This window comes from Amblyomma mixtum, chromosome 4, assembly GCF_055824585.1.
Source record: "Amblyomma mixtum isolate Tamu chromosome 4, ASM5582458v1, whole genome shotgun sequence".
Classification (NCBI taxonomy): domain Eukaryota; kingdom Metazoa; phylum Arthropoda; class Arachnida; order Ixodida; family Ixodidae; genus Amblyomma; species Amblyomma mixtum.
The window spans coordinates 12,007,955-12,021,571 of record NC_143015.1 but is presented as its reverse complement, the minus strand read 5'-3'; the positions used below and the strand labels follow the sequence as shown (position 1 = coordinate 12,021,571).

The following is a 13,617-nucleotide window of genomic DNA, read 5'->3' as shown; positions in this document are numbered from 1 at the left end:
AGCAGCGTCCAGTCTGGCCTACGTACGTTTTTTCACAAGTCAGTGGTATTTCGTAGACAACTCCGACGGCGCATTCTGCAAAGGGCCTAGCGTGCTTCTTGTCACAACCACTTTTCTTTGTTCCTTGATTGGTGATGCGGGGGCATAGCTTTGCCAGTTTGGACGGTGCTGTAAACACCATTGGCACATTGTACTTTCCCGCCACCTTCTTCAGGTTGTGTGACACCTTGTGCACGTACGGCATGACTACTGGTCTTGCTTTGCTTTTCGCCCTTGCTGTGGCTGTGGCTGAGACGCTACTGCAAAAGATGAAAGGGAAAGCGCGGCAAAGGGCGAAAAGCAAAGCAAGACCAGTAGTCATGCCGTACGTGCACAAGGTGTCACACAACCTGAAGAAGGTGGCGGGAAAGTACAATGTGCCAATGGTGTTTACAGCACCGTCCAAACTGGCAAAGCTATGCCCCCGCATCACCAATCAAGGAACAAAGAAAAGTGGTTGTGACAAGAAGCACGCTAGGCCCTTTGCAGAATGCGCCGTCGGAGTTGTCTACGAAATACCACTGACTTGTGGAAAAACGTACGTAGGCCAGACTGGACGCTGCTTGAACGATCGCGCACGGGAACATGGGTTATCGTTAACAACGGGGGAGGGATCAAATTTGGCAAAGCATTGCCTGTCCTGCAGTCACTGTCGGCCACGGCTTAATGAGATCAGAGTTCTGGGCAAAAGTCGAGATTCAATTGCACGTGAAGTGATGGAAGCGTATTTCATAAAGAAAAAAGGACAAGCATGTATCAGTGATTCTTCGGTTGCACTGTACAATAGTGAGGTAGCCTTTCTCGATAAGACGATGTAAGTTCAGACCTTGGAATGCTTTTGATTGCTACATTATGTATAATCTCGATGCGCATGCTCAAAGTGCATTCTATTTTTCTTCCTTTAAATATGTGCCTTGTATTTTGAATAAAATCAGTTGTAAGTTTGCGCTCGTCCCGTAACCTGTCTTGTGTGTGTGTGTTTGGCGCAACTGCCATGAGAGAGTAAATTCTCCTGCAACCGCGACTTTTATTTCATTATTTTTATAAATAAATGCTATTGTATTAGTCAATATCTTAGGTAGCGAATTTTAGAAACAACATAATATTCGAATACACAGGAGAAAAATGAAAGATTGAAAAACACTTGCTGCACTTGCAGCTGATATCGCAAAACATTCTCTCTTTTCAATGTATGAAAGCCTGAAGCCAACAAACCAGACATTACTTTTTATTTTCTTAAACATTGCCTCTAGTGCTTGGCCGTGTTGCATGGTGTTTAAAATAATGTTTATGTATTCCTGCCTTCTTTTCGCTTTGTTTCTCGGCTTTTCTATGCACATCAAATCAAAATTCACTTGTACCATGTCACTACTCACGTCATTGTAAAGAGTGAACTGCAAGCACTTGCTCGATAAGGTTCGGAAACGTTTTCCCATCTCCTCGAAGACGAAGATGAAGAAGAAGTATTTTCTTTCATTGCCTGCAAACGCGAACATCTGCTTGTGCTCCCTTCCATGAACCACATCAAGGAGGCAAGCATGATGCAATCATCGCGGCTCCTAATCGCGGCGGCATCCTTCTGTCTACTCGCCGAGCCAACCGTCCAAGACTGCAAGGTGGAATACCGGAGGCGGAGCCCTTCCCACACCGCCTGCAAGCCTCCTAACAAGAACTGCATCATCGTGAACGGAACGATAACCCCGGAAGAGCGCCGCATCATCCTCAAGCTCCACAACGACTACCGAAGCATGGTGGCCCTGGGCAAGCTCCACGACTTCCCTCCGGCCGCAGACATGATGGAACTCGAGTGGGATGACGAAATCGCCTCCGTGGCACAGGCCAAGGCCGAACAGTGCACCGACGAAAACGGGAACGTCTACCACGACCGGGCGGATGACCGATTCACCACGAGGTTCAACAGAACAGGACAGAACATAGCCTGGAGCGGGAGGAACGTCCGCTTCCACTCCAGGGACTGGCCCGGCCGCATCGAGAGCTGGTTCATCGAGTACTTCGACTACCCGGCGAAGAATGTGAGCCGCTTCATCCCCATTCGCAACGTGCTCATCGGACATTTTTCCCAGCTCGTGTGGTCGAGAACGAGTTACATCGGCTGCGGCTTTGTTGAGTACAGCCATGTCGTGCCTTCTAACTTCACGAACATGCAATTGTTCATCTGCAATTACGACACCGGTAATGTCTTTGCAAAGCCCATCTACCGGACTGGCACTACTTGTTCCGAATGTCCGAACGACACCGTGTGCATCAAAGCAACCGGACTGTGTTCAAGACATAGCAAGGTTCAAGATAACAAGATCACTACAAAATGGACTGAAAGCAGAAAGCAAAATCGCACTCTGACTGGCAAGAGAGATAAACAGCGAGAAAAAGAACAGAAGTCACCACCGCGAAGCAGAAATGGATTCTGGTCTACCGTCGACCTGTTTTTGATATTTCTATTCGGGGTAGCCACGTGCACTATTATTTATCTGTTTTACAGATTCTATGAACCGAATTGGCGCAAGGCAGGCGGTTTGTAGAAACCTGAAACAATTTTCGACTTTGCACTTTTTACTTAATCGGCTGATTAATAATGAGGAACTCATCCTGCACACTTCTTTCTTCCCATATAACGTGCCTTGATTTCATAATAAAAAATATGGTGTGTAACGACGCAGCACCTTGCTTTCATCCACCGTTTCTCTTTCTTCCGAGATTATGGTGGGGCAATTGCGATGCATCCTTTTTGTAAAAGCTCTGTCCGGTTATGGAGTTAGAGCCGTGCATTAAAAAAGGGCTTTCATTTGCCACCAGAGTGCCCCACGTAAGCCAAAAGAGAAGAAAACAAATTGCAGGCGATTTGACTTTACATTCATGGATTCTTAGGAGACATCATACCCGTCCTCGAGCAGTGCTGGAGCTTTTAAGCGATGAGCCACTGCCCTGCGATGTCAGGCACAGCCGGCCAAATCTTAAGCTAGCGTGCACGACGGCCGCTTTTTCTACGCTCCTGCGCTTTACGACGAAGAAAACTTCAAGAAAGCTCAATATTGTCACGTTGTAGTGACGGCAGTCCAGTGGTCAGGAAGACACCAGAAATACTTGCAAACGAAGCTCTTTATTTGGGCTTACTTGCGCCCGCAAAAAAACTGAATCACTCGGTGGCGGCCTAAGCAACAAGCGCGCTCGTCAATCGTCGAACTACGAATGCCCACTGCTCGCGACATCGCTCAATTTAAAGCCGGCAAGGAAACTTCGAGATAACAGGCCGAGATCATCTAGAGTAATCTGGAAACACGTTGATGCAGCTGTTCATGGCTGCGAACAATCGAGATTAGACCGGTTGCTTCTCGCGTCACGAACAAAAATGATAACACCCCTTTTCTGCGGCCTTGTGCGAACAAACGGACGCTACAATGATACGTAGCATTACCCCCCTCCCAAAGAGGCATCGTCTCGATGCTTTAAAATGAAAATAAACACGGAGAATTCAAACTTCGAGTCCTTTAGCGTTCATAATATGGCTTCACGCGTACGACATGTACGACTTCCGGGCGTGTGCGGCGTCGCTGAGATGCTGTCGTGCCGTCGGGGATGACTTCATAGTCGAGGTCACCGATGCGACGCAGAACCCTGTAGGGCCAAAGTAGCGTCGCAGCAACTTTTCACTCAATCCACGGCGGCGAACTGGCGTCCATATCCAAACACGATCACCTGGCTTGTAATGCGTTTCTCGTCGGCGCAGATTGTAGCGTCGGGCGTCGGTGTGCTGCTGGTCTTGAATGCGAAGCCGCGCAAGTCTTCGGGCTTCCTCGGCGCGATGAAGGTAGGCGGCGACGTCGAGGTTGTCTTCGTTGGAAACGTGCGGGAGCATTGCGTCGAGTATTGTCGTGGACTTCCTGCCGTATACCAGCTGGAATGGGGTAAACCTGGTTGTCTCCTGGACGGCAGTATTATAGGCGAAGATCACATAGTGCAGAATGGAGTCCCACGTCTTGTGTTCGGCGTCGATGTACATGGAGAGCATGTCTGCGATGGTCTTGTTCAGACGTTCTGTGAGTCCGTTGGTTTGTGGATGATAGGCAGTTGTCCTCCGATGGCTTGTCTGGCTGTAGTTTAAAATGGCTTCCGTCAGCTCCGCTGTAAATGCCGTTCATCTGTCTCTGATGAGCACTTCGGGGGCGCCGTGTCGCAGGAGAATTTGTTAGACAAAAAATTTGGCAACTTCTGTTGCGGTACCACTAGGCAACGCTTTTACTCCGGCGTAGCGGGCCATGTAGTCAGTGGCCACGATGATCCACTTGTTGCCTGATGATGAAGTCGGAAAGGGGCCGAGGAGGTCCATCCCCATTTGCTGAAAGGGCTTAGTTGGCGGTGGTATGGGGTTCAGGAGTCCGGCTGGTCTAGTCGGAGGCGTTTTGCGTCGCTGACACTCACGGCACGTTTTCACGTAATGGGAAACGTCGGTAGCTAGCCGCGGCCAATAGTACTTCTTCTGGATGCGGTGCAACGTGCGAGCAATCCCGAGATGCCCTGCAGTCGGCTCATCATGACATACCTGCATAATTTCTTGCCTGAGATTTTTGGGTACGACAAGAAGATGCACTGTCCTGTTGGGCGCGAAGTTCTTCTTCAGGAGGACATTACTGTGAAGGACGAAGGACGACAGTGGGCGCTTGAACCCCCGGGGAGGCGATGCGGTCTTGCCTTTCAAATAATCAACTAGGCTTTGCAACTCAGGATCCGAGCGCTGCTGCTGCGCGAAACTACTGGCGCTTACCGGTCCTAGGAAAGCGTCGTCGTCTTCCTCTTCCGGTGCTGCGTCTACGGGGGCTCGCGATAGGCAGTCTGCATCGGAATGCTTGCGGCCAGATTTGTAGAATACAGTTATGTCGAATTCTTGAAGACGCAGGCTTCAACGAGCAAGGCGGCCGGAGGGATCTTTCAAATTGACCAGCCAGCACAGAGCATGGTGATCGCTCACAACCTCGAATGGCCGTCCGTAAAGGTAGGGGCGAAATTTGGACGTGGCCCAAATAATGCCGAGACATTCTTTCTCTGTCGTCGAATAGTTGGCTTCGGCTCTCGACAGTGAACGACTAGCGTACGCGATAACTTTCTCCAGTCTGCCATTTTTCTGAACGAGGACCGCTCCTAAGCCCATACTGCTTGCACCGGTATGAACATCGGTTTCGGCGTTTTCATCGAAGTGCCCGAGCACAGGAGGGGACTGTAAGCGGCGCTTCAGCTCGTTGAAAGCTTCCTCTTGCGGCCTTTCCCATTTAAAAGGCACGTCAGCCTTGGTAAGCTGGGTCAAAGGTTCAGCGATGCGCTAAAAGTTCTTGACGAATCGCCGGTAATAAGCGCACAATCCAAGGAAGCTGCGTATAGCTTTCTTGTCATTAGGCTGTGGAAACTCTGCGATCGCAGCCGTCTTATGGGGGTCTGGGCGAACTCTATCCTTGCTTACGACGTGACCAAAGAACAGCAGCTCCTCGTAGGCAAAGTGGCACTTCTCTGGTTTCAGTGTTAGTCCTGAAAACTTGATTGTTTCCAGCATTATCTGAAGCCTTCTGAGATGGTCTTCAAAGTTTGAGGAGAAGACAACAACGTCATCTAAGTAGACTAGACAAATTTGCCGCTTCAAGCCTGCGAGCACCATATCCATTACTCGCTGGAACGTCGCTGCGGCAGAGCAGAGGCCGAATGGCATCACCTTGAACTCGAAGAGTCCGTCTGGTGAGATGAACGCAGTCTTCTCGCGATCTCTTTCGACGACTTCAATTTGCCAGTAGCCGCTCTTCAGGTCCATCGATGAGAAGTACTTAGCGTTGCATAGCCGATCCATGTGTCGTCGATGTGGGGGAGGGGGTAGACATCCTTCTTCGTAATGCTGTTCAGGCGGCCGTAATCGACGCAGAAGCAAAGGGTGCCGTCTTTCTTTTTCACTAGGACAAATGGTGCTGCCCAGGGGCTCCTTGGCTGGATGACGTCGTCACGTAGCATTTCCTCTACTTGCTTGCGGAAGCTTGGCGTTCTATCGGCGATACGCGGTAGGGGCTCTGCCGCAGTGGTCGGGCGTGTTGGTCTGTGACAATGCGGTGCTTGGCAAGTCGGGTTCGTCGCACATTCGATGCTGATGAGAAGCAATCGCTGTACCTTTGAAGAAGACTGCGTATTTGGTCTTGTCTGCTCCGGGGTAATGCCGGGTTGATGTCGAACGTGGGTTGATGGCCTTGGTTAGATGGTTCTGTGGGTTGGTCGGGGAGGGCAAATATGTCTCTGATGTCTGGCAGCTCGTCGAGAAAGGCAATCGTCGTACCTTTGTTTAGATGCCGGTGTTCTTCGTTGAAGTTGGTTAGCAGCACCTGGGCTTGGCCATTCCGGATTTGGGCGACTCCCCTTGCGACGCCCAGTCCTCGATCAAAGAGTAACTGGGTGTTCCCCTCGACGACGCCTTCGGCAGTTTCGATGTCTCCAGTACCTATGCAGGCGACGACACTTGATCGGGGCGGCACGCTCAATGCTTCGTCGAGGACGTTTAAGGCAATGTGATGAGTCGCTGTCGTCGCGGCAGATATGGCTTTGTCCGTGGAAAGCTTGATCGACTTGGATCTAAGGTCGATGATCGCCCGATGTTCATTCAGGAAGTCCATTCCCAAAATCACGTCTCGCGAGCATTTCTGTAGGACCAGGAAGGTTGTATCATAGGTTCGCCCATTTACTGTAACTCGCGGTGCAGCGTCCTGACGGCGTAATAAGGTTACCACCTGCGGTGCGGATCAGTGGGCCATCCCAAGTTGTTGTCACTTTCCTGAGTCGGACAGCGAGTGGCCCTCTCATGACTGAGTAGTCAGCTCCCGTGTCGACCAAGGCAGTGACCGCGTGACCGTCGACCGTAACTTCAAGATCACTTGTTCGCGTTCTCGTACTGTACGTTGTCTTCGGTGTCCGATCTCGGCTTCGTCGAGTAGTGAGGCTGCGTTGGGCGTACTCCCACGTTACTTCACGGGGCCGCGGTAAAAGCTTCAAGACTGGCCGCGTCGTCATTGTCGTCGTCGGTGTCGTCTTCGCCGGTGTCGTCGTCGTCGGTGTTGTCGTCGTCGGTGTTCTCGTCGTCGGTGTTCTCGTCGTCAGTGTTGACGTCGTCGGTGTTGACGTCGTCGGTGTTGTCGTCGTCGGTGTTGTCGTCGTCGGTGTTGTCGTCGTCGGTGTTGTCGGTGTCGTCGTCGTCGGTGTCGTCGTCGTCGGTGTTGTCGTCGTCGGTGTTATCGTCGTCGTCGGTGTTGTCATCGTCGGTGTTGTCGTCGTCGGTGTTGTCGTCGTAGGTGTTGTCGTCGTCGGTGTTGTCGTCGTCGGTGTTGTCGTCGTCGGTGTTGTCGTCGTCGGTTTTGTCGTCGTAGTGGCATGGTCTTGAGAACTCGTCGATGGAGGATCTTTGTCATTGCGCTTAGAAGCAACCTCACCTCCAGAGGCTGCTTTATTCAGTTTAACCTTCGGGGGCTGGGGGAGCGTCCACGCACCGCGTAACCTCGGTTAGGAGATACAAAGCGCGATGAAGATGGCGACGGGTAACGTGATAGGCGGCTCGGCGATGAGCATCCTTCCCGACGCAAAAACTCCTCGATTTCGGCTGGTGGCTGGCTGGGTCGGGGTCGTGGAGCGTCGTAAGAGAAGCCTCGGATGCCCAGTCTTCTGTATGGGCAGTGCCGGAGGACGTGACCGGCTTCGCCACAGTGGAAGCATAGTGGACGGCGCTGGTCAGGAGTTCTCCACTCGTCGCATTTCCTCGTCTGTGTGCGGCGCTCGTAGGACGGGCGGGTTGGGGCGAGAGGGCGGCGGTCCAACGCAGCTGGCTGTGAGCGATAGGGGCTTGGGTCCCATCGTCGAGGTGCAGGACGGCGCACTGCTGCGGCGTAAGTCATGACTGGGGGCTGCAGAGGCTGTGTGGGTGATGGCGTCACACCCAAGGTCTGCTGAACTTCACCCCGGATGACGTCAGTGAGCGAAGTAGGCTGCGGCTGCGTTCCCGTTGGCAGCAATCGTCGGAGCTCTTCACGCACAACTTGACGTATAACCTCCCGCAGGTCGTTGTTGTTAGCGGTGTCCAGGCAGCTTGCTGAGAAAACGTGCTGCTGGCGGTCATACTGGCGGGCTCTAGCATCAAGAGTTTTATGCGAAGCATATTACTAGAGCTACACTACAGCCCGTCGAGCGCGGCGGTGGAGCTACCATTGACCTTTAGAGTGACCACGTGACACCACGTGACAACATGACGTCACAGCAGAGGACGCCGGCTCGCGCGGTCGGCCGCGGCGGTGGAGGCTCCACATCAGAGGCGTGGCGGCTGACCACGTGACAACATGACGTCACAGCAGAGGAGAGATGGGCTGCCGGCTTCGCGGTCGGCCGCGGCGGTGGAGGCTCCACATCAGAGGCGCTGCAGCTGACCACGTGACGCTACAGCAGCGGTATAAAGCTGAGCTTGCCTCGCTCTCCGGGCACTTACGAGGCGGCCAAGTGTTGGGATGCCGCCTAGAAGCAGGGCTGATTTGAACGAGAAGTGAAAGCTTCAGCGTGCCACAGAGACCGATGAAGAGCGGGATGAACGTCAACCAAGGAAAGCCATGTATTACCAAGCCTAGCCATCAATATGCTTCGCATCTGACTAGGCTTAATCTTAGCTAAGCCTCAGCCATTTTTTTTCCATCGTGGATGCCTCTTCTACAAATTCCGCGACGGTTTTCGGTGGGTTCCGGACGAGGCCGGCAAAGAGTTGCTCTTTGACTTCTCGCATAAGAAGCTTTACTTTTTCTTCTTTTTTCATGTCTGCGTCGGCACGTCGGAAGAGACGCTTCATCTCCTCAGTGTACATTGCAACGGTCTCGTTTGGATGTTGTATGCGATACTGTAGCAGCTGCTGGGCTCTCTCCTTTCGCACGACGTTCGTAAAGACCTTCAGAAGCTGCTCCTTGAAGGTTTCCCAGTTCGTGAGGCTAGCTTTCTCATTCTCAAACCAGATTCTTGCTGGTCCCTCCAAGGTGAAGTAGACGTACCTAAGTTTCGTAGCATCATCCCAGTTGTTGAAGACAGCCACACGGTCGAACTGTTCCAGCCATTCTTCGGGGTCGGCGCCAGGCGAAGCGTCGAAGGTTGGTGGCACTCGGGGCTGCTGAAGAATGAGTCATCGTCTGGGGCAAGCTCATGGTAGACGTTTCTGCTGGCTTTCGCTTCCGGGTAGGGTCCGGCAGAATGCCGAACTCAGGTGCGTCCCCTTGCAGGCGTCCGCTTGCGCGGTGGACTGGACTCAGGTCCTGCGGTAGATGACTCAGAGGGCTGGCGTCACGAATTGTAGGGGGTGTCCGGAACATGAAAGGCTACTCAGCACCTCCACCAGATGTCACGTTCTAGTGACGGCAGTCCAGCGGTCAGGAAGACACCAGAAATGCTTGCAAACGAAGCTCTTTATTTGGGCTGACTTGCGCCCGCAAAAGAACTGAATCACTCGGTGGCGGCGTAGAAAGAGAAGTTTATTTTATCTGTCATAGCATAGAAAATACAACAAAACAGATGAACTTAATTCTCTGATCATTCAAGCACATGCGCAGTGACGCAGCACTGAGCATGTCAGTAATGCAGTAAAAATGCCGATACTCGACCGCCGCGCAGGACGATAAAGTATGTCGTAAGCGATAAAGTATGTCGGTGGCGGCGTAAGCAACAAGCGTGCTCGTCAATCGTCGAACTACGAATGCCCACTGCTCGCGGCATCGTTCAATTTAAAGCCGGCAAGGAAACTTCGAGATAACAGGCCGAGATCATCTAGAGTAATCTGGAAACACGTAGATGCAGCTGTTCAAGGCTGTGAACAATCGAGATTATACCGGCCGCTCCTCGCGTCACGAACAAAAATGATAACATCCCTTTTCTGCGGCCTTGTGCGAACGAACGGACGCTACAATGATACGTGGCAATATTATTTATTTATTTATTTATTTATTTATTGATTTATTTATTTATTTATTTATTTATTACATACTGTTGGCCTCTCTTTGAGGCCGTAACAGGATTGGGTGCGCATATGCATGAAAAAGTACACAATAAAAGACTGCAGAGAAGGAACTTTTCACTGTCATAGAAAGAAACATGGTAAATGACACATGGTGACAATGTTAACCGTTTTGAAAGTGGTTTGCTACCTTCGACACGAATGCTTCAGGAGTGAGCTGGCTTACAATTTCCGAAGGCAACATATTCCACTCACGGATTACATGCGGGAAGTATGAAAATTTGAATGCATCACTGTGGTATCTATATTCAGATAGATGTTTTTCATGTTTTGTTCTTGTGATACGTGTATTAGGCGTAAGCAGGTATCTAGTTTTATCAAGTTTTGTGTCGTTATTCAAGAGGAGGAACAAGAACTTAAGCCGCAACAGTCGAGCACGTGTGTGAATTGTAGATAGGCCGGCTTTTTGTAAAAGCAGTGAGGGAGAGTCATGGCGACTGTATTTGTTATAAATGAAGCGGACAGCTTTTCGCTGAACACTTTCTAATCTATCAATATATTGTTTAGTGTAGGGCAACCAGGCAATAATACCGTATTCTATAACTGAGCGGACAAGTGAAATGTAGGCTAACAGTTTTGTTTATACATAAGCAAGTCTTATGGTATAAAGCGCGGAATGTGCCTTTGTGGCAATGTGTGTCACGTGCTTGTTCCATCGTAGATCGGAGCTAATAATCACACCAAAATACTTGAATTGCTCTACTTTTGTAAGGGACTTCTGTTCAATTCCATAAGTGAAGTTTAATGGTTGTTTCTTTCTTGTGACGGTCATGCAGACGGTTTTCTCCAGGTTGAGGGCCATCTGCCAGTTGTCGCACCATTCCGGGTTTAGTGAGCCTGTGCTTAGATGTGATATTTTCGCAAGTTTTTTTCTCGTCATAAGCTGCAGGAGCGCGGAAAACGCAACCGAGACGCACGCCAGCTAAACATTTGGCCGGCTATACATGCTTACAGCGGTGGGGCTTGTCCGATCCAGGTTGCTCTTCCTGAACAACTTCTCGCGACCAGTCTTTAATTTGACTGCCACCTGTCACTGTGGACGGTTTTCTCACTATCCGGAGGACAGGTTTTGCTGACTCTGCAACGTCGCGCGACCTGGGTGGCCAACCCAGGTTGCTTTTCCGGGGATTTTTCGCCCTCAACAACGACGATGATGACACCGTATCTTCTGCAGGACGGAAGCCATGACACTACCGCTTTAAAAACAGGCCCAAAAAAATCTGGCGTACATTTTGGTCAGGGAGTTACTACTCTAGGTCAGAAGACAGACTCACGATAATATAAAAAAGAATAAAATTAAAAATTCAAGAAAGTTCTAATAATGAGCTTCGAGAGTGGAACCCCAAGCACACTAACTTCAGCAAGCCCTTTTTCAATGCGGACAATGCGGAAAGCACTCGAAGTTGTTTGACTGTCGTTCGCAGTGTTGCGAACACGCCTGAGCCAAGCGCGCGAGCTTTGAAACGCGCTCCAAGAAGCAGCGCGCATGGCCTTGCGTATGTGCAAAAGAGGCCAACCGTCAGCTGGATGCCCGCGGCGTCGGGGACTACGCTTGGTGTAAAGGAGCAGCAGAAAGTTCGAGGGAAGCGTTTTCACCTGTAGAGAATTCTCTATACCGGATCGCAGTCGGGTGGAGAGCTTGTTCACCCGCCTGATACTGTTTGTTTCCTGAGTATTCGGGACCCTGGACTGCGCCTCCATCATTCATGTAATGTAGCGCGTCGTGAAACAACATTACTGGGCCGTCTATGGCTCGGCGTTGCCTTCACAAATCAGTATCCTTTCCAGATCGTGATGGCCTACAGCCCTTCTTGTGTAAACTGTGTCTGTGAAGAGACAATCAGACATCTCCTGTGTGGGTGCCGTGTCTTTGTGAACGGAAGACGTAAGATGCGTTGTGGTCTGGACCGCCTTGATCCTCGCCCTTCCACAGAGGCCAAGATCCTCGGTCCGTGTCCACAACAGTCTACTGCCATCAAGGCTTACAAGGCATTGTTCGGTTTTTTTGCGAGAGACTGCCTTCATTGACAGATTGTGACTGTGTTTCCTGTTCCTTCTTTCTTCCCTCTTTAATCCCCTCATTCCCTTCCCCAGTGCAGGGTAGCCAACCGGAAACATTTCTGGTTCACATCCCTGCATTTCCCCCCTCTCTGTATCTGTCTGAGTACTCGAGAAGGCGTTGCCTAACTTCATTATTGTGTTGACATCGGATGTTGTGGTTGTGTCGCCGCCCAGGCGTTGGCTCTTCCACCTGTGCTTCTGTTTCCTGGCTACGGCTTCTTCGCAAACTCCTGCGCCGTGCTTCCAGCGGCCGACCAGCGCCATGTTTGCAAATAGCATTAGTTTGTCCGGAAACTGTTCCTTTTTATTTGGCTACCGCCAGTGTTCTGTCTTGCGGTCGCGGCTCGAGAACCTTTGAGTGAAGGTAGGAACCGTCAGAGTTTGCCTCAATTGTGCGCTAGAATGTCGTGAGACAGGGAAAATGTCCTCTTCAAATTTTAGGATACACAGTGCTTTAGTAAGGAAGATTGCAAGCTTTTTAGAAAGATTCTTTTATGTCCAAATTTTTTCCCTCCGTGAATCTGTCCAGATAAAGCACAAACCAAATCTAGGCGCAAATTTGCCGCAGAGATAGTTCTGCTTTCAGAGAACAGCTCTTGTAAAGAGGGGCTGTATACTTATTTAACACGCGGTGGTTGAATTTCTTTGGAGGAGAAATTCTAGAGGCCCGTGTACTGTGCGATGTCAGTGCACGTTAAAGAACCCCAGGTGGTCGAAATTTCCGGAGCCCTCCACTACGGCGTCTCTCATAGCCTTAGTCGCTTTGGGACGTTAAACCCCATAAACCAACCAACTTATTTAACAATTGGTTTTGGTGTCAGTCGAAATTAGGATCTTGTTTGTTACTTCAAGGAAGGTTTCCAAACCCTTCCCCTCGTGAATTCGGCGTCGAGGAAGACCAGGAGGCGTGCTTGTAGATGATAATGATAGAAAAGCAGATGTTTACAGCATACATGTACAGAGAGTCAAACTGGAAAAAGCAAGAACGAATTTTATAAAACGAACAAACTTTGCGCTACTTTACTCATCGACCTAGCAGGTTGGAGCCTAAGTAGCACTGTATTATATGCTCAGCCCCAGCTAAAGTTGGACTCCATTCGTTCACTTCAATATACTGGAATTCACTAGCTTGAATAACTTTAAGATAGCTTCGATGTATGCAGTACAAGGATTTATTTATTTATTAGTACCTCACAGGCCCCGAAGAGCATTGGGTGAGGGGGGCAAATCGAAAAAAGGTATATACAGATGGAAAAAACCGTAATATCGGTACAAGAACGCGGTACAAGTCAAATACAAGAAAGGAACACGAAATTTATACAAAACGGAGAAAATAACATCACACACGAAAATAGAGGGGAAAAAAAAGCGAAACACGAACATCAGAAAAAAAAAGCAACCAGGGGTAACAGAAGTGGTAAATGGGAAAACAACGTTAAGAACAAATG

General features: G+C 50.2%; 1 protein-coding gene across 1 annotated transcript; it reads left to right on the top strand.

Moving 5' to 3' along the window:
• Positions 1 to 1,553: 1,553 nt before the first annotated feature.
• On the top strand, positions 1,554 to 2,973 carry LOC149345715 (venom allergen 5-like). The gene is made up of 2 exons (XM_089541185.1): positions 1,554 to 2,339; positions 2,926 to 2,973. Exons 1-2 carry the CDS (start codon positions 1,554 to 1,556, stop codon positions 2,971 to 2,973), a joined length of 834 nt encoding a protein of 277 aa, XP_089397311.1.
• Positions 2,974 to 13,617: the final 10,644 nt, after the last annotated feature.

Coding starts and splice junctions, on each gene's coding strand:
- LOC149345715 (XM_089541185.1), top strand. CDS start 1,554: ATGAACCACATCAAGGAGGCAAGCATGATGCAATCATCGCGGCTCCTA. Junction 2,340..2,925: donor TGTGTTCAAGACATAGCAAG/GTTCAAGATAAC, acceptor ATGGATTCTTAG/GAGACATCATACCCGTCCTC.